Below are 26,800 nucleotides of genomic sequence, written 5' to 3' on the forward strand. Positions count from 1 at the left end.
GGCCTCAACAGCAATCTGAGTTTTGCAACTTGATAAACGCTACCTAGAAGCTTATTTAATTTTCATTAAAACAACACATTAGTTTATAAGTAGGTATATAGCAATATTTCAGTAGGATGTTTATAAATAACCTGTGGTTCTTCAGTGTTGTGCAATATTGCCATCACCTGCTCTGACAGGAACCAGTACAGCTCATCAAGGTGCTGGAGTAAAACATGAGTAGTTTTGTTTCAAAACACCTTTCCTGCAAAGGGGCTTCTGCCTTTTCCTGCCAGACTGCATTTAGAAAGACTGGTTCTAGTCCCATCCATCACTGTACATGGAAGCTTCTGGCATTTGACTGAAATGTGTGAAATTTCAGGTATGAAGATACAAATTAAGGTACAGCAAAATCTAAAGTCAGTTATTTGATGGCAGCACTGTGAGTTCATGTTCTTGTGTAGATGACACTTTTTACCATAGTTTTACGTCACTGATAAAACTTACTGCAGGGTTTTGTGTGTCTAGGGTGCTGGTCAGTGCACCTTGCATATCAGTGCTCGAGAAGCACACTTCTCAAGTGCATGGGGCTTTTTGTGTTTAAGCCTCATTTAATAGGTCAAGCAATATCTTGAATTTTACAAGTTGATGATGTACTTGGTCTGAGTTCCTTCATTTGAGCTCCAGCATTTACAGTAATGTTTGCTGAAACACTTTCAGCAGAGGCTTTGTCTCTGACAGTAGGAAACTTCAGTAGAGGTGTTCTGGGCTAGCAGCTTGGAAGCTGTGGCCTTTTGGGAGAGGGATGGTTGTGCCAGGGGAGAGGACATGCTTACATGAGTGCCTTCCTGTTGTGTTTGTGGTGAGGCATGAGCTTCACATATATTCCTGATCAATCTTTAATTTGAATGTAACATCATTCACAGCACTGTACTATTCTACAACTAGCTCTGCTGTCATACCTGCTGCATGGCAAGGGAAGGAGTCCAGTCCTGAAGGAGATGGAATTTGTCACTATACTGACTTACAGTCACTATAACAGAAGGTAAACTATACTTTATTGCACCTGCTCTCTGGCTGCTATCATTTGCAGAGTATCAAAACTCTCATACACAATGTTTATTTTAATTACTTTTAATTTTATACAGTGGCAGTAGAGCATTAAATACAAGACTTGAAACCAAAGCTAACTTTAAAAAGGTGTTTTAAAGGCATTTAAAAGAACACAAAGTTTTAATGGCTTGGTGGTAAGGCTGATGGCAAAGTGTTTTGGAAGGGAAGTACACTGTGTATGTAATAAAACCATTTCAAGTTTCATACCATAAAACATACTCCTCAATGGCACAATCTACCTTCCAGTTATAAGCAGCAAAGCTTCAGTCATCTTCAGTAACCGGCCTCGTCAAAGCCATTCAGCTGCCTTTTAAGAAGCTGCTGCTTTTTCCTTTTCCCAGGAACCAGATGCTCCATGAGGCACCTGTCCTTGTTCCAGATCAGCGTGGAACACTGACATGCCCAGACTCATCTTCTGCTCACACCTGCAGTCAGATACGTTGGTTTTTGTTCAAGTGTACAGATTGGTTGTAGCTCTCCTGTTCACAAACAGGTGTTTTTTTTTCCAGCCCAGCTTCTACTTTTAGCTTGAGCCCTTCCCACATCTGGGGTTGGAGCCATGAGCACAGGCACTTGGTTAAAGAACTAGTGTTGTATGGGTCTGCCAGCAAATTCCTCCTGAGGGAAGTCGCTGAAAGGACTTCCCCTGGAAAACAGGTTCTGTGCAATGGCTCGCACTGTATCTTCGCTGCAAATCAGACCACAGGGGCTTGTGCAGTCCCCAGGTGCTAGAAACCCATTTAGGGGCCTAAGACAGCTGGAGACTTTTCTTGGCACAGCTGAGATGAGCAGTATATTTTTGGCAACTTGCACTTAACACATACTCTGACATCGCTTTACTCTGCTATTACCTACTGGTTATTTCAAATTCATTTGGTTTCCACAGCGAGATCTACTTGTGCTTGTCCTGCACTCTGCATTGGCCACAGGGTGATAGAAGGAGGTTTTGCTTTCTCACCCTTACAAGCTCCTTTGAAACAAAAAGAGAAAACCTGCACAAAAATGTGGTACTACCTAAAATGCCACGTACCAGGTGCCCCCTGCAGCAGATTCAAGTTTTTGCTGCCATTCAGTAGGCAGCAGAAGGTATTCAGGTTTTCTTTGGGCTAAAACATTTGCTAAAAGCAAGTTTAAAAGAAATACTTTGATATGAAAACTCAGTATCAAACTGTACACTGTAGTGCAAGTTACAGCTAGAGCTCAAATAACCGATATTAATTTAAGGAGGTATCACTATCATTGTAACGTACACAAATTTTCAAGGTGGTCAGTCAGTACACAAAGAATGCTGTATATATAACTTAGTGTTAACCTAAAACCACCACATAAGTCTGAGTAGAAAGCCAGGTTTGGATACAAAATTAATACCTGAGTATAATAGTCAAATTTATTCACCTTGATAAATTACATACAAACATGTTTAGTGCCTCCATTCTACATTTCACATTGGGTTTTTCCTGTGTTGTGAGAGACGACTTTGTACTCATGCTTTTTGCAACATAAAAGGTTCCAGACAAAACCGCTTAACAGTACTTTGTGTGGTGATCTTAATACATCAAGATTTTTCAATTAAAGTCTTCATTTTTCCGGTAGACTTCAGCATGTGCGGTCCAAACTGAGAAGGAAACCAGAAACATGTTCAGATTGCTTTCACCAGAAGCCTAGCTGAACTGTTGGACAGAGGCAATTTCTTTTATCAACCTGCTTCTCTGCATATGGATTTCACCCACTTCATAGCCACAGAGTAAAGGGAGACTTGTGTCAGCAATGAGTGGAAATTGCTCAGACAGGGCTGCTGGAGCAGCTCTGGCTAGATAGTTCACTCTGCCATAGTGAAATGTGAAGATAGATGCAGTTATGTTTAAAAGTTGACAGGCATTTGCTCTATCGGCAGTTTAACAGTATTTCTGTTCTTACTCTATCCTGTACTTTTGTGCAAGTCCTTTTAAAAACTCTATCATACGAGGATATCCTATGAGGACTGACCTAGCAAAGAAGTTATGTACTGGTAAGCAGCGGAGGGCAGATGTTCATTAGCTCATTATGGATTAACTTTCTCTCATTTAACAAGTTAAAACCTTTGATTTTCTTAGCCTTTGAGGACTTTATGATCCTTAATCTCAAAAGATGAACTGTGTATTTCAAAACTGCAAAGTCATAAAACATTGCCAACTCCTTTTCCTTAAAGTCCCAGAGGTCCTGGGGAAAAAGAAATGATTGATTATTGGGGAATATCCAGGAATAACTTCTGTTACAAAGAAGAGCCTGATACAGGAAACATACCTTAAAGGCCTAACTCAGAAGGCAAGTCAGTCAGCATTAATAAACTGAAGTACTCAGAAGTCCTGAGATTTATGGTTTGGGAATCTTCCTCAGAATTTAATTTAGAATGCAGGCAGCTTTTTGTGTTTTATGTGCATTTTTCCAAACATTCACAAGAAAAAACAGCTACTCTTCCTCTCTGGTTCTATAGTACAAGGCTTCAGGGACTGCTTATTAACAAAATTGATCTATACTAGCTTGCATAAGTGTATATAGCTAGAAACTTGCATCTTGAGCATTCACTGTTTAAAAACCCCTTTGGTTTTAGATCAGTCTGAAATAAGCTAGAAGTCATTAACTTGTATATGATGTGGATTTTAAATGTAATTTCATTTTAAAGAGCTTACACTATAAAGAAACTGCTTTTATTTACTCAGCATTTCCAATTAGTAGGAGAAACTCCCTGTACCACCATCCAGCAGGCATTCTGAACAATTTGCTTTCTGCATTCCTAGGAATGGCTGATATGTTTCAGGTTCTTGCTTCAACACTTCCCATGCACCATCTGAATGGTTAAGGTTGGTAGCAACAGGCAAATGCAGTTTAGAATTGATTTCTGGGGTGAGCCCTTAGGAATCAAGTTTTCAGACTAGTGAGTATTTGCGGCAACAGAAAATATTTTTGTTTAAAAAAGGTAAGAAAACTACAACAGGGCTTTTTAAACCTAGGGCCAAAAGAGCACACAACCTTAAGAGTCAATGCTGAACCATGTCATTGCCACAAATCCTGGTGTAGCAGCAGTACTTCACAGGGTTTTGCAGAGAGGGATGCTAACTCATAGGTGTTTGCATATGTTGGCAGAGACATACGTTGGCTTTTATGACAACTATGACTTAGTCCAAGCATGGGTTCAGAATCCAAATACTCACCAGTACTCCCTCAGTCTTTGTCTCAGTCTTTGGCATCACTTTCTCTGTTTCACTTTGGCTATCGCTTCGGTATCGATAAGCAAACTTCTTTTTGAGCGCTTCTGCGATCAATGCTGCAGGATCTGTGGGGTCAGCTGCTTTACACTTTGTATCCTCTGAAGACCTAGGAAAGAAACTGAGAAGCATTAACATAGCCCAAAACAAAGCTTTAGAACTTGTGAATGCTTTTGTATCCTATTTGTCAGATGTTACATCAGCGTCTGTCTCGCCCTGAAATAGTTCTAAGTCATAAAAACAACTGATGCAACTGTTAATACACTGGTATTTATTTGTATTTTTTACCTTTTCACAGCACGTAGCTTCACCCTGTTCATGTCTTTGAGGATTTCTAGCATGTTTGGTACTTTAGAGTTCTTTGGCCCATTTTCTGTCACGTTCTGTCCAGAGTTTGTTTTTTTGTTTTTCCTTTCTTTAATGAGCTCAATTGCAGACATACTCTGTGGTAGACCAGGAGGAGGGAGTGGTGGTGGAGGAGGAGGAGGAGGTGGTGCTGGTGGAGGTGCAGCAGGGACAGCAGCTGAAGCAACTGGACTTGACCCAACTACAAATAAAATACACAGGTCAGTTTACCTGTAAATCCCCTTTATCTTTCACAAATACTCAGTTAAGAATATAATAGCTTCAATGGCCTCCTCGTTGCTTTCTTTAGATGGTCACATAACTTCTTAATTCTCAAACCACCTAAGTACAATCAGCTGAAAAGCCACATCAAAATCCTTCTCAAAGTGAGAGGCATTCTTTGGATCTCCAGTTCAAGTTCTAGGTGCATTCATGCATTTACTGCAATGAGATAGACATTGCGACATCTTTTTAGTTAGGTTCTGCTTCTAATATTACCAGCATTTCACCTTCTTCTTCCGAGAGGCAGGTACAGAGCTGGATGTCCCATACTATCTGCCATATGAGCAGCGTTTCTTCCTACTTGTCATCACAAATGTGAAGTTACCACACAGGATTTTTTTAAATGTAAACTTCAGAGCTCAAATAGTGCTTAAAGAGAACCTTATTCCAGCTCTCCGAGGTTAAGGATTTTTAGGCCAACTAGTCATCTGCCTGAAGGTAAGACATTCTCATGATAAGCTTGATTTCAAGTTCCCTGTGTTCTTTAGATAAAAATTAATGGTAGAAATATCATAGCACAAATAACTTGACAAATAAATTAAGAAACCTCTGCTCAAATGCACCTTTAAAGAAATCAGGGAAACCAAATCAGAGTTCTGAGGCTTGGAGTATTTAGTGTGTAAAGAGAGGTATGCATATAGTAGAGGAAAATCTACTCTGTACACATGTAGGCAGGCACGCAGTGTCATTACCACGTTCTACCAGAAGAGGGAGGTAAAGATGATAAAATAAAAATACTTTTCCTAATAAATAACGGGAGAATGATGAAAAATAAGTTACTGGTTATTTCACATGCCCCCCACAATAATTACAATTCAAGAGAGAAACCATTTGATCCTTAAAACTATTTCGTAGGCTTTAAACATGAGCAGTTAAGGAAAAATAAAGTAACTGCTGTCAGTTCACAGACAAAAACTAAACCAAAGCATCCAAAGAATGAGAATATGATTTTATACAATAAGCATAGGCAAAACTGTACTTGCTAAGTGACCTTAGGAAAGAGTGAAAACTAATTCTCATCTGCAGTCAACAAGGGCCCTCTCCCACTAATCTTTGGATTTTGAATCTTTTTTCCTCAGTACTGGAAGGCAGTCAAGAGGTGAGGGAAAGAGGACAAAGGAACTTGGGGAAAGAAGAATTAGCATGTTTACTACCAGAAAAGTGCATTACTTTTGCTTCCAACTGACAAAGTGTCTGATCCCAGGGATGATTCCAGTAAACTATTTATCTCCTTTTCTGTTATTTATTTCATAACTTTGAGGTGTATATTACTACATAATCCAAAAGCCTAGTTAGCATCTTGTCTGATTACTTCCTGATATCAGAGAGCCTATTTCATTACTGCATGAAAAGACTTAAGTGTTAGTAATTAAGTTACAATCTTTTAGTTTGGTTTGAGCCATCATGTTTATCATGATCTTTGCTCTGAAAGCTGTTTAATGCTTCTTTAGTCATCCACAGATTCAGAATTCTGGCAGACCTTCACACAAACAAGAAGACTTTTGGAACAGTACTAAAAACAGGGAATCTGTCAAGTCTCTTGCCTTCAAGCCTTGTACGGTGTCCCTTGGTTAGTATGTTAGGTCTGTCTACCAAACAAACAAAAAGACATGGAGAACTGTTCAATGTTACAGTATGTCACCAAAATGAATTAGCCCACTATTAAAGGGATTAATTCATTAATTTTTGCTAAGAGTACAGCAAATTTAATACCTGCTGTTAAGTTCTGCTGTTCTTGCAAGATTACAATTTTGGCTATTTGTGCTCTTAAAGTGGCTAGTTCATTTTCTAGAGCACTGATCTTCTGCAGAGCTTCTTCATTTGTGGTCGCTATGCTTCTGGACACTGGTTCTTCTTCCAATGGGCTTTGTAAGGACATTTGTCTGCATGGGGACTTTCTAGAATGATGTAGTTCACCTGGAAGAGGCTGTGTTGGGTTGGACCAAACTTCTGATCTGCAACAAAAAATATCACAAGATTCCTTTGTAACACCTAAAAATTAAAGCAGCATTACATACAAACCAAGAGCACAGGTTGTTAAGGTCTGACTCAATAACTCTCTTCCACCAATCACTTCCACCAATACATTAGCAAGTTAGAGCTTCACCTCCATTCTGTTTGCATCACTAGCTGCATTTCTTCCCTTCCCCATCCCATGCTTGATTTTAGGGGAAAAAGGAATAAATTCCCCACCATCCCCAACCTATTTTTCCGTCTCATACTGTTGTGGTTTAAGCCCAGCCTGTCACTCAGAAACCACGCAGCTGTTTGTTCACTTCCCCCCATTTCCTCCCCCTGCTCCCTGAGGGATGGGGAGGAGAACTGAAAGAATATAACTCCCATGGGTTGAGATAAGAGCAGTCCAGTAACTAAGGTATAACATAAACCACTGCTGCTACCACCAATAATAATAATGATAAGGGAAATAACAAGGGAAGAGAATACAACCGCTCACCACCAGCCGACTGATACCCAGACCCACTGAGTAGTGATCTAGGCCTTTCGGTAACTGCCCCCAGTTTATATAGTGGACATGATGTGCTGTGCTATGGAATACCCCTTTGGCTAGTTTGGGTCAGGTGTCCTGTCTCTGCTTCCTCCCAGCTACCCCTCTTCCCTGGCAGAGCATGAGACTCAGAAAGTCCTTGGTCAGAGTAAACATTACTGAGCAGCCACTAAAAACCATCGGTGTTATCAGCGCTGTTCCCAGGCTGAAAGTCAAAAACACAGCACTGCACCAGCTACTAAGAGGGAGAAAGAATGACTGCTACTACTGAACCCAGGACACATACCTACTGTATTTTTGGTTGAAATTAATATTTAATTTTATTTTTCAAATGCTACCATTTCCCCCCCCCCCCCATGGGCTATAAACAGCCACTCAGAGTGGATTCATTTGAAGAAGAAGCAAGCATTTTTTAGTTTGTAGTTTTTGGATTTATGAAGGGACAGTCCTCCATTTCAGCAGTGTTGGACTATGGAGTATGTGAAACAGGTTAGTGATGCAGAGGCTGCTTATCAGTAAACAGGAAAGGGTCTTATACCTAGTTTTCTAACACAATAAACACAACAATAGAGGAGAAACCTCGCAGTTTTAAAGTGCCCCACAAGCTTCCCTCCTCCTTCTCACAAAAGCAAGAAAATTCAACTCTGTTGCCTTCCTTTATTACCCACCAAAGCTCAAGTTATGTTAAACACTGAGGCGCTACTGAGCATCTGTCATCAAATAAGCACTTGGAAAAGGTTGTATTGTCTAAGACACTAACATTATTAAACATTTTCTCTCAAGTGTCTGAGCAACCTGATCTAGTTGAAGCTGTCCCTGTCCATTGCAGGTGGGTTGGACTAGACGGAAGGTATTATCCAACCCAAACTATTCTGTGATTCTGTATGTAGGATTGATAAGGATTAATGACAACAGATTATCATAAACTGCAAACTATGACCACATACTTAACTCCTCGATCCTCTTTAACTTCAGCCCCTAAACTTCTCAGGCACATCAGGATTTTGTTACTTGTTTAAACATAAAACTAGTGGCTAGAGACAGGACTTTTCAGAATATATAGAACATGTCCAGATTAATACAGTTTAAGAGCCACAACACTCTGGATCCATGAGCTAAGCTTCTGTGGATGTGCATCATGTCAGATCTGCAGTTGTGCTAGTCTTCAAGCAAGAACCAAGATTTATGTCTAGAATAAGCCCTGGGCTCTGACCACCTCAGTCTGGGATGAAATACACATTTGAATCTTCCACAACACTGACAGAAAACATCAGCACAACTTGCAGAAACTTGATCAAATAGAACAGATTATTATCAAGAATGTTAAAATTTAGGTGTTGTTATCTAGATAGGAATAGAGACTAAAACTGAAAAGGAAATACTCCAGCAGCCATCTCCCTCCTCTGCCTAAATAAGTAAGGTGGAAGGAACCAGTGGTCCCTTCACTCTTTAAAACCTGCCTTCTAGAAACTGTAAACAAGAATAGCTAAACAACAAAGGCTATCTTCCACTCAGCGTAACAGTGTTTTAAGGAAGTGTCCTGATTGGAATCTAGCACCATGGAAAAATATTATGCCTGAATTGTCACTACTGCTCTGAGTAGGGGTAGGGGAAACATGATTTGTCATTTAGTTGCTTCCTCTATAATACTGCATTTGTAGAAAAAACCTATGTCAGCAACAGTGTTTACTGCATTATATACTGAATACATATTTAACAGTAACACCTATGTGATCTTGATGAAACAGACTTTCAGATGCCTGGAAAACACCTAATGCATAGGAGCTCCTCTACATAATAGTGTGCACAGATGTAATAAACCGTGCACATTGAAATACACACATTTGCTAAGTAATTCACTTACCATGCTCCATTATAAGCTGTTTGCCTTAAGGTCACTATATATCTGCAGGATTATTTTAGTCCCATCCCACATCCATCTGTCCCCTTTCCCTCCTTCACATGCAGACGTCTCAGCAAATATGCAAGTCCTACATCTTTCATAATAGGTTCTTTGAAGCACCAAAGAGCTACTCTCCCTGTTGTCTCCATTAAACATAATAGCTTTACAGTTCAATCTGCAAACAAAGTGTTTCTGTGCAAACAAAAGTAGTATGGGCCAGTTAATTTCCTTCACATCAAATACTTTACAAACAGTGTTTCCCAAACAAGCATTGATTTCTGTGACTCCCCTCTGAGTTTGTGAAATTAATGTGGCAGTGCCAGAATGTATGTTATGCAAAGCTTCATTATGGCAAGTCATGTTAGAGGGCAGCTAGGTCATTACTAACCTATTTTGTGTTGTTAAATTAAGAAGAGTATCCTGCAGTAATCTCTGAAGCAAACAGTCTGTGACTTTCTCCGGAAGGTTAGCTTGTTTAGAAGGAAAACTTGCTCTGCACTGCACTGCAGAACTGGACCTGTGCTTCTGGCTAATCAGAGCAGCAATTTGGGTAGGCTGGAATAGAGAACTTCATCACTTCAGCCAACCCATTTCATGCAGTTACAGTGCTATGTAGTACTCCTAGTCCAACACAACAGTACCTATCCCATCATTCTGGACACAGGTACTCAAATGCTTCCCTGCCACTTTTCCTTATGAAGATTAAAGATGAAACATAAACTGCAATTTCATAATTGTCTTTAGTAGACTGCAGAGCCTTAACCAGAAAGGTGAAAAACAACGTGCCAGTTACTGGATGTCAGAATGACCACTGCTGCTCATTAGGAAGCTAAACAGTACATCACCCCATATTAATGAAAACCTCAGGAGAATTGGAGCAGCAGTGTTAGCAACTGTGCCATACCACAGCAGACATTTTTGTGGGGACAAGGCTGCTTGAAGCTGTCATATGCAATTCTTCACAATAAATAAGTAAATAAAATCCACAGTTTTTCTTGTATAAAGCCAATCTCCTCTATGGTCTCAAGCCAGTCTTTCATTCATGATCCTATTAGTCTAACCTCTACTTCTTTTCCAGATCCTATCTTTCCTATCTCTCTTCTCTCTCCCAGCAATCAACTGCTCTTCATTAATTCCAATGCACAGTAGATACTCACTGGAGAGAAGCTAGATTTCCTCTTATCAGTTCAGAAGTTCCAAGAGAAGATTTAAGGAGCATACCTGAGCCTTGTAGAGAGTTCACCTTCTTCTTGAGCAACCCATCCCACATCTGCAAAGGAAGGCACTGCATCTTCTCTAGGCTGATGAGAATGGTTTCCTTCTATGGCATGAGGAGTAAGCTAAATTTTAAAGATAAGATTGAAGGTTTTAGAGTCACTATTCCCAGCTAAGTCAGTTATTTTACCCAATGCTTTTAGTCAGGCTACATGTAACTACTAACACATACATGCACAAAACACATATGTATGTAGACTTAGCACATTTATTTCTGTCCTGGGCTTGGTCCTGACTTAGAACTACTCAGTTTAGTCTGCTGAACACTTTACAGAGGTTCACTAAGTGTACACTAGTTAGCTTAGTGTAAGCTAACTACTTACACTACCACATGAGAGTACTGAAAATTCAGTGGAAATGGTTATCTTAAACACAAACATCAACATCCTCAGGTAAGTTGCTATATTAAGTTATTTAATACATTTTTCAACTATATTCATGTTCACCAGTTAAAAAATATATTAGGGCTACTGGTACTTTTGAAGTCTTTTGCTCTGATGCAGTATTATTTTGAAAGTGAAATGCTGTTGAGGTGTGTTTCCCTTCCCCTACAACTCCCAGAATTTCTGTACAAGAACAAAAGTGTGTACATTACACAGGGAGAAACAAGAAAAAAAAAGGCAAAAAGCCATTTCTACAAGCTCAGTAATCAGAAAGAGATAGGATGCAATCATAACAGAACACACTATTTGCTGACAATCTTATTTATAGCATGCTGAACAAAGTGACCATTTTCCAGCATAGTTCTGTCATTAGCTTTAGAGCCATGTGAAGCCAAAGGTGAGCAAGGCTCCAGAGAGTGGAACCTTTCTTGGATTTACAGTTAAGTGGCCTGAATGGAGATCTGAAAAATTGTTTGGACCATCAACACATGCTCCATAGCTCCAGCTACACAAAACAGTTTCAAATCTATTTTGAAATACTAGCTGCTTCCCTGGAGCAAACAAGGGCATGTGCACCCAGTCACTGGACGCTGTATCTAGGCAGATAAAACTGCTAAGAAGAAGAAACATCTTTCAGTAATTTCTTCTGCTCAGTCTGTCACCTGGAGTTACTTATCTCCAATGCAACTGTGCCACCATTTTTGGTTGCATTACATACAATCCAAAAGCCAAACTTGTACATGAGTCACTGTAGTTGTTCAAGTGCTGCCTGCTGCTGGTAGTGGCCAAGAAGCTACTAATACTGACAAAGATGGTGGTACCAAACAGTCCATAAAGACAGTTTGGATCCAGCCTGTTAGCAATTAGGTCAATTTTCAAGGCAACTCACCTCTGTAAGAAAAAACTACTATGTAGAAGCAACTACGAAATGTTAGCATTAATCTGAATTTGTAGCAGAGCTATCCTAGTAGGACTGCAGTGTAGATGAGGTGAGATAATTTCTGGAGAACATCCACAGATATTTTGGTTGCAGCCTTTGATACACAAGTCCCAGAAACATAGAAGTTGTAGGTTTGGGGTTGTTTTTTCCCCAAGAATTGTTACGAGTAGCTTTGGAAATTAAGATTAGTCATCTTCACCTCACACTATCACAACTTGTATGTGAGCCTTTATCACAGCTCCCAGGAGTGTGTATTGGCACCATCAGATCATTTGGAAACAACAGGGTTTTTTCCAGGTAGCATCAGCACAGATGGTAATATGTTTATCACATTAACAGTTGTGCCTAATACTATCACAGTCTGCCTCTCTTTAAAACAGTCTAGAGAATACTATATTGCATGTTAGGGTTGTCATTGTTTGAGGTTCCCTTGGCTTTCTTCTTTTTAGAATAAAAATAAATGTCATGACCACAGCATCTGTATTCATGTTAATGGCAATGGAAAATATCTGCAAGACATTAACCACTTCTTGCAGGTGATAGAGATTTCCCTGATAGCAATGGCCACGAGGAATTATTACCATGGAAAGACTGAACCCACATTTAAATGAAGGCAGTACATATACTTGCATCAAAAATTATTTTATAAATCAACAATAAGGAATACATTTATCACTGCCAGGTTTCCTGCACTGTGAGATAAATAACTTCTAATCCAACATTTAGCAGCAAACCTTCTGTTACATTATGATGCAAGGTTCTTCTTCCTTTTTCATTCATATTTGTATGTAAACAGAATCTGCTTGTTACCCCATATACAGATGTTTCTTTTCTCTATGCCTAAAGACAACAAGGCCTTCCACAGCAGTGGAGTTTCTGTTTCAAGTTAATGCCAGATTTTTACTTTGATGTAAAGGTTAAAAAACCAACACCCATCTCTTAAAACTTATGCCTGTCTGTAGAATGATGCTTAAACAACTCTGACTACCCTACTCCTCCAGCCAATCTCAGCTGAGGAAAACCTGGACAACTGCTTTGCCAGCACCTGAAAGGGAGAATAGAGAATTCAAAACAGAGGCGAAGTCTACTGGATGGCAGGAACTGAATGAAATCGTGAAATTAGCCTCCTTTTCTTGCTCTGGAAACCACATAGCTCTTCTCCTGCTTCTTCCTTCATGGGCTTTTTTTGCCTGTTTTAGTGTGCTGTGTTCTGCACACACACAGGGGGGTTTCAGACCTATTACAAATTTCTGAAGAAGAGACTACGCATACTGTACTGTTCTAGCTGATATTATGCAACACGTCAAGCTGGAAGGGACCCATAAAGAATCAAGTCCAACTCCCAAAGAAAGAGTCAACCTCACCAATGTTTTTGCCTGGCTTTGACTTAGGGACTTTTTGTGTATTCAGCAAATGTGATAACCACTACACTATGGAAACACTACTTAGGAGGCTGCCGAGGCAGGGTGCCTACTTTTTGTTTGCCATCGGAAGTAGAAAGTTGAACAAACACTTTTATACATTTAAGGATAGAACAAAAGCTCTAATTTCAAATTACTGATATAGTTTGATAGTAAACATTTGGAAATACTCCTTCAAGCCAAACTTGGTATGATTTTTAAAATTAGCCCAGTAAATTCTGATGTTTGATACATGCCCACCAGTTCCTTAGGAGACTTCTACTGAGTTACCAGGTTTCAATCAAAGAGGAGAAGCACAGGTCTAGAAAAGAGATGCTATAGCTGAAGGATACTATCTTGAGTTACACTTTCATATGTTTGGTTGAATTTACCCAGGCTATATTAGTAGGTTTATTTTCTCCTACAGAATACAGATAAACCTAAAAAATATGACATACAAAAGAATGGTATGAGCCATTTTCATTTGTTCATGCCATGTAGAATACAGATGGTAAGCTCTGTCAGCGCTTAATGAATACGTAAGCAGCATTTAGCAGTTAATTTAAATATTTACTGGCAAAAGCCATAGATGGATACTATAACAGTCAGTAGAACTCAAAAAAATCAAAATATTAGGCCACTGTCTTTTTTTTCCAGACTAACTGAATGAAAAGCATGCCAGAGGAGGAGAAAGAATGAAGGTAACAAGAGATATTCTTTCAGTATCTCTTATTGATTTATCATGAGGAAAATGAAGATGTGTGAGAAGTTTGTGGCTCTTAGATAAAGTTAGAAACACTGTTTATAGACATGCACCCTCATTGAGGCAAGTAAGTTTTGCTTTGTTTTTTAAAATAAAGTGACTTACAGCAACGTTCAGTGCATGGTCCTTTCATAATATAGCTAAAGCTGGCAAGAAAGAGAGAGGAAGAGACAGCTATAGGAAAGCATCAGTTGCAACAGCATAAAAATGATTGACCAGTATTGAACTTGACTACAGAATCTTAACGTTGAGATAAAGACACAAGAAACAGATGTTAGCATCACACTTTTACATGTTCAGCAGTTTACATATTAAACCAGTTGAAAGCCCACATAAACCATATGAATTCTAGTGTGTTTCAAGGCCCAAGTTTTAAAATTCACATTTCTAATTCAATCAAGCCTGACAACAGTACTTCTATTTTGGGGATCTTTTAATCTAATAGAAGATTAATATTTATACTTTGTGTGCACAAAATCTATGCAAAGCTGACTGAATGTCTCTTGAAGAGGAAAGAAAGGCAAGTATTTTATTTATTCTAACAGAATTCAGATGAAAACATACACATTTTTATTTCAACACTAAAAATACAGAGGAACAGATTCCCCAGATATATCTTTGCAAGAAAATCAACCAGAAATGTCTTATTTTGTGTACCATATTAAGAGAAGGCAGTATTTGGCAAACTATCTGCAAATGAGCATCATCTTCCCTTGTATGACCTTTACAGTACAGAAAATCAAACACATTACAGGAGGACTTCACTTCTTTTCAAATCTTAGGCACATAAAGCCTTATTGCTGGCATAACCACCATTAATCATATATCCAAAAGTTTAAATCCAGCATGTCATTTTGTTGTCCTGCTCACCTGCAGAAATGCTCATTCCCACAATGTATATGTTTATGTTTTCAGTTTCACCAAGTCACTGGTAGTGGGAGGTGGTTACCCCCCTAGTTTCTCAATGTGACTGTTTAAGAGAGGCAAAACTTTAGCATGGCTCTTACTGTGACACCAAAAAGGCTTCTATGGTAATCTGAACTATCTGATTTTGCTACTATCATTTCAAGTCTAAATATTGTTCATATATTTCATAGAGGATAAAGAAATTAAACAGTGAAAAATCTGTCTGCAAGAAAACCACCTTGCCTTAGTATAGGTGACAATTCCCATCATCCATCTTTATGTTGCCCTCCCTTGTCTGACCCAAGAAACATTCCTCTCTCAGCTTGCGTTTCAAACACTAAACTTCTCCATTTCTATAGCCACCCCCTATTCCTAACACACAGAGTTGAAGAGATTATGTGTAACAGCTTCCACTTTCCCATCTGTTCCTGGAAGACTTGTTAAAAAAAGCAAGGGTTTTCTCCTCCTTAAGCTTTCACCCTCACTCTTTAGCCTCCCACTAAATGTAGTTGAAGCAAACAATCAGAAAGCTGCACAGAACTGATGTTTCCCTTTCACCTATACAGAATTAGCCTTGTACCTGTAACAAAAGCAAACACAGTGCTCATGTTCTCTCTTATTAATGTTTTGCTTTCTGATAAAGTTGATTATTTTCCCAAAATATTTAAGTAACACTGTTCATCTTTACATGCCTCTTAAGCGTAACTTGTAAGTAGCTGTGAGTACTTTTGATACAAATGTTTCAAATATTTTTCTCTTTTATTAATCTATTTTTCCAATAATAACTTTTTAATACTGTACTGCCTCATTTTAGAAGTTCCAATTTTCTTAAGGAAAAAAAAATTGTTTCAAGTTTCATTATGTGTATTACAGCAACATGGATTCAGGTTTTAGGCAGTAAAGAAGCTGAAAAGTGAACTGAAGTGGGAAGAACTGAAGTAAGCCTGTACCTGGTTTATTACAGTCTGATTTTACAAACCCTCTAGTAATTTACTTAAATGAACGGCGTTTGACACCAGAGCAAGTCCTTTTATCAGTATAGTGAAACATGTATTCTATATTTCTGAGAACACTTACCTGAAACTGAACCCTTGGACACTGTATAAGAGAGAGGTTCGTGCCAATTTTTCTTACGATACTTCGAGATGAACCATAAGGCTTGCTTGACCAAAGCACCTGAATGGGAAGGAAAAAGAAGCCAGTTGTTAGAGAACTGATTATTATACCCTGTTGGAATAGTTTTCCCTCATTCTTCCATAGTATGTTTGTGCTAAACATATTTAAAGTTATCCTTTCATGCTAGTATATAGTCGTAGAATCATAGAACGGTTTGGGTTAAAAAGGGTATTAAGATCATCTAGTTCTAACCCCCTGCCATGGGCAAGGACACCTCACACTAAACCAGGTAGTTCAAAGCCCCATCCAACCTGGCCTTGAACACTGCTAGGGATCGGGTAGCCACAACTTCCTTGGGCAACCCATTCCAGTGCCTCACCACCCCACAGTAAAGAACTTCTTCCTTATATTTAATCTAAACTTCCTCTGTTTAAGTTTGAACCCATTACCCCTTGTCCTATCACTACAGTCCCTAGCGAAGAGTCCCTCTCCGGCATCCTTATAGGCCCCCTTCAGATACTGGAAGACTGCTATGAGGTCTCCACACAGCCTTTTCTATTCCAGGCTGAACAGTTCCAGCATTCTCAGCCTGTCTTTATACGGGAGGTGCTCCAGCCCCCTGATCATCCTTGTGGCCCTACCCTGGACTTGCTCAAACAGCTCCATCTCCTTCTCATATAATACACATACACTGGAATTTGTATCAGTGAACTCCTTACATTCTATACCTGAATTAGCACAAAATTTTGGTTTGTCATCACAACATGGCTATGGCTTTTTAAATTCAAGACAGCCTTTGCATTAAGTTTAAATTCAAAGCAATAAATCAGGTAACACAGAAGGATTCAAGAGCTAGAGGCATCTTCAAAAGCATTTGTCCATCTTCAAGACAATAAAGAATCTGCATTGCGTGAGACAGCTCTTTTTAAGGGGTTTCAAGAAAAGCCACTCAATCATGAAAAATCATAAAGTTTACATTTAGCAAACTACCTTTTTTTTTTTAATTGTGAGCTTTTCTAACTCAGGAATAGTATCTACCAGACTTAATAAAAACAACTATCAGCTAATGTAAGCATGAAAACGTAACTCTGTAATTAAAGAACAAATGAAAGTAAAAGGTGGAAAATGAATATGTAAGAATGAAAGCTTTTTCCTAAAAAACATACACATCTAGAGAAAATTGCCCACAACACCTCAACACACCTGGCTTCATCAGAAGTCTTTTAACTGCAATTCAGATTTCTTCTATATTATTTCGATGGGGATTGAATTTGCTTTCATGTGTTGTATTGAATGATGGCAATGTTTGCTCTACTGTTTGCCACAGTTATATGAAATAAAAACAGACTTTAATCCTAGAATACTACAAAATGAGCCAGAAGAGAAGCAAAATAAAAAAACAACCCACAACCAACAAAATGAACTAACCAAACATAACAATAAACCAAAACCAAATAACAAAACCAAAACAAAATGGAGAGAAGTGGGAAAGATTTCAGCACAGGGAAAGGCAATATAAACAATACAAAGAAAGAGAATAGCAGGAAAACTCTAACAGAGGGTGTTGTTAGTAAACAATTGGAACACTGTATGGTAATTAAAATACTTAGCCAGTGCTTACTTATGGCTGTAGATATGAATTTACTCCTTAGACCTCAGTTTTTAAAGGCTCATAGCTTTAGGCAAATTCAAGATCTCCTTAGAAAGTTGCCCAACAAAGCAAAATCTATGCTGAAACCCTAATGCTGAAACAACCCTCATCTGGCATGGCAGTATTGCCTGTGTAGTGCAGTGCAGCTGTGGGAGTTTCACAAAACGCAGCAGAATAACATTTTGATATACTAACCAAAGATCACCCTTAATTTTTGAAAGGTCTATTAAAAAGGAAAAATCTACATTCCATGGTATTTACCCACAGATTAACTCAGAAACTTCACACAAATTTTGCCAATTTTCCAAACAAGTATCTTGAATTGGAATGTATAAATTTTGACAAAATAAATGTGCACTGCACAATACACTATGCTAGATCTTCACATCAGAGCTGCAACTTTGCCATTGACTTTGACCCCTTTTTTCTGTTCTGTGAAACACACATTCTCTGCTTAATATGCTGCTAACTTCGAACACAATTTATTTCAATGCAGAATACCGCTTCTACATTCTGGATGCCTCAAAGACCTCACATTTGTGACTGTGACATTACTGTTTGTCATTATGTCTGAGCAAATAGCAGATAGATCGGTATAAAGAAAAAAATCAAGAAAAGTCACAAACAGTCCTGCAGTAATGAAGCCTCACTATTTACAACAGATTCTAATGTCACAAGCAGAACTGTTGGTGACAGCCTCAAAGGGATGTTGCATTGGAAAAAAAGTACTACTAGTCAAGGGAAGGCTTATTTAATTACAGAAGTACCTCCACAACAGCAAAAGAGTCTACACTACATGCTTTATTACCAACATAAGTGCAGTGCATTTTAAGAAGTGGCAGAACTTGTTTAGGGATTGCTCAGACCACAGACAAGATGTTACAAGCACACAGGTCCTCAAAAATACTGGGTGCCCAACTGCCCTTGGGATTGTTCAACAACACTGATTTGGTGCACCAAAACTTCTAATGACTCAGTTTTGGTAACTCAAGATATGCTGGGACAATGCTTTCAGAAAACTGCATGCAAGCTGTGCCATATGGTACACAAATAAAGTCAGCACACTGATCAGCTGAGCTAATGAGTATCAGCACTGCTCTACCCAAATTCAGACAGGCTCTTGTTGGCTTGAAGCACTGGCAGAACAAGTCTGCAAAATACTGTTTAGTCATACACTCTTATTGCATCAATGTTCTGCTGTTGTCCAGAGCAGCTGACATTTAGAAATGCAATTACATTATCACAGTCTTAATAAATACAGGGAATGTGGAGGAAACATATCTAAAATTGGCCTCTCTGCACCCCATTTAGGCTGAAAGATGTTGCTGACAATGATCACAGGAACACCCATGGTAGTCCACCATATTCTTATACTTTGAATTTTCAAAGTCACACTGCATGAAAATTCAGACCAAAGTCTGAATAAAAACCTAAAGTACAGACTTGCTGGTAATTTGATTTTACAACATATTTTGCTCTCCACAGATTCCCAAGACTGATAAAAGGTTCTACCACAGTAACCTAGAGTAAGAAATGTTTTCTAGGTACTGCACATGGCTGTTAAGGATTTCCCCACTGTTAAAACATTAAAGTATTTCAACAACTTATAGGGGATTAATGCACTTAAGTCAATACTTGTACTCAAAGGTTCCAGTGACAAGGAGTTGATGTGTAGCAGATCTCTCTCCCTGTCTCTCTCTGCTAAGCATTCAAAAAAACCTCCATATATACCTTCCTCCAAGAGGAGAGGTATGCATGCACATTCCTCTGTTTCACCATTTTCATATCTCAAGGTATGAGCAAAGACAGATAATTTCAAAATTAACATCACTTAAAAAATCAGTTGAAGATTTTCCTTCAGCTTCAAAACACACATAGAAGTCCAGCATGAAAAGCAGTGTTTACAAAGTAAACAGGTTGTTATTAGAACTGGAAGGAACTTCATGGTATTTTTAACACATATTTTACTCAATACTTCAGTGTCCAAGAAGTAAACTTCATACTTTTTCAGCAATGTAGAATCATACAAGTATTGAGTATACTTAAAGTGTTCTGTTGGAACAGATAGGCAAAAACTGAAACACATGAAGAGCTTTCTATACTTGATTTTCTGAAAACATGAAGGAAGTTCGAAACACTTACCGAATCCATGTTTAATCCAACTTGTTCAAAAGCCATCCTAATTAAGCGCTTAAGCCAGCAAATCATCTGGAATGGAAAAAGCCTTTCCAAACTTGGATTTAAGCCTTCCAAACCTACAGGGCTGCAGAGGTTCCATAGTACTTCTGAAAGGAGAAATGTAAGAATTTTAGATGCATGTTGTGGAACATATACAGAAGTAAATTGCAACATTTGTTCCTACAAAAAGCAAGCTTTAGAAACAGTTACTGATAACAAGACATGTTAGGTGACAGCAATTCCTAGTACTGCAAAGCAAAGGCATTCAGAAGGCACTTAATACAGGTGACAGATTTTTCTAGTAGTGTTATTTTTAAGAAATCAAAGCTGATGCAATGTTAATGATTAAAAAACTGGGAAAATGATTGCTCACTTGAGCTTGGGCAGATGATAGTGTTCAACAACTCTAAGTGAGCACTGAACCCTATGAGCACCAGGATTAAAGGGCTGTATTACTATCTAAACCACTTCTATGCAGGAAGAAGCTACAGAATCTGATCACCTCTCTTCATTCACATTCTCTGACAACTTTGTTGCTCCCTCCTTTTTCCAACCAGTGAGGAGAGAAAGGAAACATGGAAAAAATGACTAATGCAAGAAAGTGACAGGAAACAGCATAGATGTGGGACCTGAAAATATTCAAGCAATTTATAAAGTTGGACAGATTTCAAATTCTGTCTATTTATATGTGCTACCATTCACTTATATCAAGATGTTTTTATTGCTCCTCTAGTGAAAATAGTGTATGTTTTCTTTAACTGTGTTCTACACCAGTCATAACTTGCATGCCCCTGAGAAATGTATGCCACCAAAACCAAAAAGGAAGCCACAGATTTAGGTTTACATTTGTTTTTTGTATCAGGCTAGAAACAACACTCTGGTAAACCACCCTGAACAACATATTTGTAGTATGAACAACACTGTTGCTGAAGCTACTATATACGTATATACATAGACAATGACGACTAAAGCAAGGTAGCAGCAAGGAACTGGAACTCGGGAAGTTTGAAAATCAGGAGATGGAAAAGCTATGCTGTTTGAAAGTGCCCACAAGCATTACAGTTAAACCATCACTGTTTCCATTACAAATGTTTTTTTCAACAGTTGACAGTTCCTTAGTAATAACCTGCTTCTTGTGGAAACTTGGCAGGAACAGAGCAATTCTACTGTTATCTTTTTTAGACAGACTTAAGGAAAAAAAAAAGAAAAAAGGAAAGCTGATATTAGTTTCTCATTACCACATAAAGTAAAAGACATTTCATAACAGGACTTTCCTTTGTTTATGAATAAACTAGAAAGAAACTATCACTAAAATCTATCACCTAAATGAGGACTAATGAAAATGTAAGAGAATAACAATAACAACAATAATAATTTAAAAAATACTAAATTAACCAACCACTACAACCAGAATAGAAACTGCAACTGTTATAACAGTAGGGAAGAGTAATAGGCTGCCTACCAAGCGCATGAATGTAAGCTACAGTCATACAGAATAAATAAGTCATGGACTTTATGGAAAGCTGGAAAAGTCTGTTAAGGACGCATTACCATCTACTTGATCTATTTTTTCTTTACACATCTGTTGTTCTTCTCTTAGACAAAATACTGTATGGAACTTTGACCATGTTACACCTGCTGTGTTTCTAAAACAGGAAGAACACAAGTCTTCTTAAATGCCCCAAAGTAGATTTGGCATCATATTTTGCAATGTAAACATGCAGTGATGTAAGAGAGACAGGAATGCTCCTTTAAAAACAGGAAGACTGTTACAAAAGTGTGATGCATGTGATGCACTCCGCCTCATTCCAAAGTTCAGACTTGTTGAACACGTAATGTGGAAATCAAACAGAAGAAAAATGAAAGCCATGTCAAAACATTCAAACAAAAGAGGAATAAAGGTAGAGCTGTATTACTGAGCAATCGGAAGGACAGGACTGGCTGGTAAAGGTGAGTGATAGGACTACAAAGCAATGATTATATTCTGATACATAGCAGTCTTTCAACAAATTGCCAGCTTGTGAGTTTAAGAATCCCCAGACATAGCCAGTCAGCTTTTGCCTCAGGAAGTGAAGAAAAGGTATTATTTTGTTTTTGATCAACTGGGAAGACTGAGTCTTTAATAACAGAGACAATTTGGACAGAAGTGAAGAGACTGTTAGAACTTCCTCTGAGGAAATCAGAGCAGGTCTATAAACCATGAGAGGCAAGAGGTAAAGCAATGACACATAAAAGTGACAAGATAACCAATTAAAGACACAAATGCAGATGCAGGGGGAAAAAAGGCATAATACTGAGTTGACAGAATATTATAAATATGAAGTATAAGTTAAAAAAGTCCATGGTACCAAATAGGTTCCAACTTAAAAGGATAAATGAAAAAATCCTACGAATGTATTAAGAGTAACAGAAGAGAAAGCCATGAGTGATGCAGACATTCAGTATATTCTATGCTTTCACTTGAAGCTGGTAGAAAAGACAGACAGATGTTAGAATAGGTTATAAACAACTCCAAAAAGTTATAAGCATCTGGGACAACAGCATCTAATGAAATTCACCTTGGAGAGCTCAGAAATTAGCCAAAACGATTTCTGAAATACTACTGATTACTTTCAGAAACTTGTTCAACAAGATCCAAGAGAGCCAGGAAGAAAAGGAGCATGATGACACAAACCACCCGCAATAGTCCAAAATATTTATCCTGCTATAAAACATTCAGGTGACCTTTTATAATTCCAGTACTTTGAAGACTGAACACAGAAGAGCATTCATCCTACAAAACAACTAATTTGGTAAAATGATTATTTATCACTCACATCATAAATCATTGTTTCTTCTGTAGCCTAAAGTACCTAAGACTGGAGTCATCAACCCCTTGCTCTTGTCAATGACCTGCTCTCTGCTTTTGCAGAAGAAAGGGACCAAAGTCAGAGTGTAAGAGAGCAGAGTACCACTCAGTTCCTGGATTAGTCTCTTCAGCTCTTGACACTAATGAAAACCAGCATGTTTTAACAACCTCTAGCTAATTTGTTATCTAAAAGGATACCAAAAAGGAAAATGCTTCCACGTATATAAATATTTTTATGAATCTATCAGGTTTCCAGAATTATACCTAGACTAACTTTACACTCATTTCTTCCAGACTATATTTTATTATACCTTTCTTCATAAATCGCAAGATATTTCACAATTATTTTACATGCCAAGAACAGAAAGGGTTGATTCCAAAAGAAACTGCTGGATGGCAAGAAAGAAAATCAGCCATTTTTTCTCTTGTGCTCTCTATACATGCCAGTCTCAGCAGCAGGAGTAACTTGTTTATTGCTTTTAGTAAACTAGAATAATATGTCTTTTTAAATAATGATTGCTTTATTTACCCTATCTTCTTTAGGTTATCTTTATTTCCTCTAATGTTTCCACAACCCAATGACTACAATAGAATGCCCTGAATAATGGTAATACTGCTATAGAACATGGTCCTTCTGCTGTCCTTAATCAAAACTGTTATAACGGTAAGCAGTAGTCACAGGCAAGATTACCAAAAGAGGTCAGAAGAGTAATTACTCAAAGAATTACATTTTATTACATAAGGCCCGTGGGGGTTAGAATTTCATGGGTTCTTCATTTATAAAACTCTGCTTACATAGAAATTAGCAACACTGAAGAACTTTCTGATACAGATGCATGTAGGAATTCCTCAGTTCAGTAATGAGGTCTACATTTCTGAGCGTCAGAATTCTCACTTCAGCTTCCTTGAACTCTCTTATGCCCCTACTTTTGCCAATCGCTTTTGCAGCTTTCATTCAATACTGCCATAAGAAATCTGAGTCTACAAAGCTGAGAGATAATATCACTCATAAATTACAAAATGTTCAGTAAATAAACATAAAGGCTCTGGAGACTGTATACACAAGGCTTATCACTCAGTTAATATGAAATGGAGTCCTATGCTTGGCCTTCTAGTGAGTCCGACACATAAAAGTTAAAAAGAAAGAAAAATCAGATGCAGCTGCCTTCAAATGGAAATTCTTGTATGAGTATTTTCCAATATTGTGTTTGTCTCTTTCAAATTATAAGTTCTTGCCCTTAAAAAGAAATTATATTCATATTTCTTCTTCCTGAAGTTTCTCTCATTCATGTAAGGTCCACACAAAAAGAGAATTACTTGATGGGCTTGATGCAGCAGAGCATAAACAAATGCATGAAATCCAAAAAAATGAAAGGTGTGGTCTCTAAACTGAAAGGGTAAATATAGCAAGAACAAAACTGTCAAAGCAGCATGTTTTCAAAGGAATACCAACCACATCAAAAATCACACACAAAAAAAGAGAGCAGGTTCCTCCTTGTTGTAGCAGGAAACTAGGGCATGCATATCTTCGCAGTCTGTAGGACTCACACATGACCCAAACTCATCTCATGAAATTATATCCATATGGAAACATATTGAAGAAGTCATAAAGAAAGATAAAGCAAACAAAAAGTTATCACAGCAACAGCAAGCCAAACACGCAAGAAGAATCTTCTGATAAAGGACTAGGCCCTCTCCCAGATCAACACACACCATTTATAAGTAACTAAGCTTCTGGCAGAGGTCACACAGGCAAATATATGGGTCTATTTTCTTGCTTGGAAGCTACAAATAACAAAGTGCCCTACTACTTGCAGAACCACCTGTTTGGAAAGATAAGCAAAGAATCAGTGAATACTACAGAGACAATCAAGGGCTTATCTAAACTGCTATCAGCATGAAGTCTAAGGCATCTAGTGACCTCTATGAATTGAAAATAATACATACTTGCAACAGGACCTGCTAAAGCTTTCTTTAATATGTAGCTCAATCGCATACACTTCAAAGTGCAAAACCATATTCATCACATCTTACCCATGTACCATACCTTGCCAACTAATGACAGAGAACAAAAAAATACATGTTTCAACACTAGTTTAATCAAAAGCTTTTGCTCAGCACAGATTATGCCTATATAGTGCAATGATACCACGGAAAGGTTAAGTGAAATCCTTCAGCATCTCTAAACCATACAGTATTATACTATACAGGCATAATCATACACCTACACTTTCCTGCCAGACATAAGAGATCTCCCTAGTCATTGCTGTGAATGCATATCCTTCTGCTACGTCTTTGAGAAACAAGAGCATGCAAATTTTATTAACACATTTTATTAACAAAATTGTATAGCTGTCTGAAAAAGCTATAAAACATTTTAAATATGTTTGACTCCACCCCCTCAATCTCTCTTTGTAACAACATTGAGTTTCTCAACCCAATGATCGTGACCTCTCTGAAAATTATTTTGATTCAGCTACAGTTAACTTGAATTGGTAGAGCTGATGTGTGGGAAACTCAGTTCTCTTCTTTTTTTTTCTCCTTTATCACGCAGAAAGCAGTGAGTATCACAAGACTGAATTACTCATTATTTAGTCTTTGTAAGTCTTGCCTTTACAAGAGCTATAGAGAACTATGGCTGTCTGAGGACAGCATGTAAAAGTCTTGCTGATACTATTAGAGATCAATGTACTACAGTCAATGTCAGCATTCAAACTCTACCCACACTTAGTGTTTGGAATTGGACAGCTTCTTAAAATAAAAAACAAGCATCTAGCAAGTTAATTATTTATGACAACTGCAGAATAACCTGAGCACAGCAGCAGCACCAATAAAAAGTGTACAAAGTAAGCATCATAAGTTTACAGAACATGAAATTAAGCACCAGGCCCCTTAAGACTAGCTCTTTCCCGCTTTACATCCTACACTGTGTTTTAAAGACTCCTTAAAAAACTCCTCAAACTTCTCCAAAATATCTCCGGATTATTTTTTATTTATATGATTTCCCGTGACCTGTCACTCCTATCAAAGCAACAAAAGGGGGGTTCTGGTTTCAGTCAGCTTGCCCACAGAAACGTCAGCCTCGACCCCAACACCCCACAACGTTTCCACGCTACTCTGCTCTTCTGGAAAGACGGCTCTACCCCGGCACCTTCGCAAGTCCGCTGCCCGCTGGGCACTCGGCCTGCCCAGGATGGGCCCTGGGCGCTGCCACGCTCGCAGTGAGGCGGCGGCTCCACTCCGCCGCCCTGCCCCAGGACAACAGCCATCAGCGGGGCGGCCTCGAGCAGCCTGCACCCACTTTCCGCCAAGCAGCACCCCTACCTCCCCTCGACACCAACGCAGGTGTTCCTGAGGGTAGATCCCACAGAAGGTCACCCCATCAACACCCCTCTCCATTTCACCAAGGCGCCCGGTCTGAGGAGGCCCGGCTGAGCCGGAGAAGCGGAGTGAGCACTGCTAAACACTACAGCCTCCGGGGCCGAGTCGCGCTAATCCTCACGCACCGCCCCGCACTCGGGATCGTGCACCACGACAAGGGGCTGCCCGGCAGTAAGGGAAAACCCATGGGCCGCCGCACCGCTATCGCCTCACCTGCCGTCTAGATGCAACCGTGCTCCCTCACCCACTTCTTCCACAGAGGCTGCCAACCCCCACCGCCCGCCCCCGACAGCCAATCCACGGCCGCCCTGGAGCCACCCGGACCAATGATCGCCGCCGCCGCGTGAGGCGGGACCTCGAGCGCCTTCCGTATGGCTGCGGCGCCACGACCTACCCGGCAGGCACCGGGCCCGGAGGAGACGGGTGGGACCGCTCTGCCCGCCCGCTCCAGCCGTGACCTCCGGGCACGTGACCGGCCCCGCCAATAAGATGGAGCCCAGGGGGAGTTAGTATTGGTTCTATGGAGGCGGGGTGTTGGGGGTGGGCTTGGGGCTGAGGAGCGGCCCCGGTTTTTACCGCCCCTTCG

General features: G+C 39.1%; 1 protein-coding gene across 2 annotated transcripts; it reads right to left on the reverse strand.

Annotated features, from left to right (window-relative positions):
* Positions 1–1,097: 1,097 nt before the first annotated feature.
* Positions 1,098–26,490, reverse strand: MTFR1 (mitochondrial fission regulator 1). 2 transcript variants are annotated; one of them, XM_005150777.4, is made up of 8 exons: positions 26,428–26,490; positions 19,950–20,092; positions 16,118–16,216; positions 10,595–10,713; positions 6,678–6,919; positions 4,626–4,884; positions 4,284–4,446; positions 1,098–2,707 (listed from the first exon to the last, which is right to left on the reverse strand). In XM_005150777.4, exons 2-8 carry the CDS (start codon positions 20,013–20,015, stop codon positions 2,648–2,650), a joined length of 1,008 nt encoding a protein of 335 aa, XP_005150834.2. In that variant the 5' UTR covers positions 20,016–20,092; positions 26,428–26,490; the 3' UTR covers positions 1,098–2,647. The 2 variants fall into 2 exon arrangements, with proteins under 2 accessions (XP_005150834.2, XP_030906458.2); XM_031050598.2 differs by lacking the exon at positions 26,428–26,490 and adding an exon at positions 26,158–26,178.
* Between the last annotated feature and the right edge of the window lie 310 nt (positions 26,491–26,800).

The sequence above is a fragment of the Melopsittacus undulatus genome, chromosome 1, assembly GCF_012275295.1.
Source record: "Melopsittacus undulatus isolate bMelUnd1 chromosome 1, bMelUnd1.mat.Z, whole genome shotgun sequence".
NCBI classification, from domain to species: Eukaryota; Metazoa; Chordata; class Aves; order Psittaciformes; family Psittaculidae; genus Melopsittacus; species Melopsittacus undulatus.

Bases quoted from the DNA above. Each gene is read 5' to 3' on its own strand.
- MTFR1 (XM_005150777.4), bottom strand. From the start codon at position 20,015: ATGATTTGCTGGCTTAAGCGCTTAATTAGGATGGCTTTTGAACAAGTT. The intron at 6,920-10,594 runs GTATGCTCCTTA...TTTTTGTTGCAG, and splicing joins GAACTCTCTACAAGGCTCAG to ATCAGAAGTTTGGTCCAACC. The intron at 4,447-4,625 runs GTAAAAAATACA...TTTCTTTCCTAG, and splicing joins AAGCTACGTGCTGTGAAAAG to GTCTTCAGAGGATACAAAGT.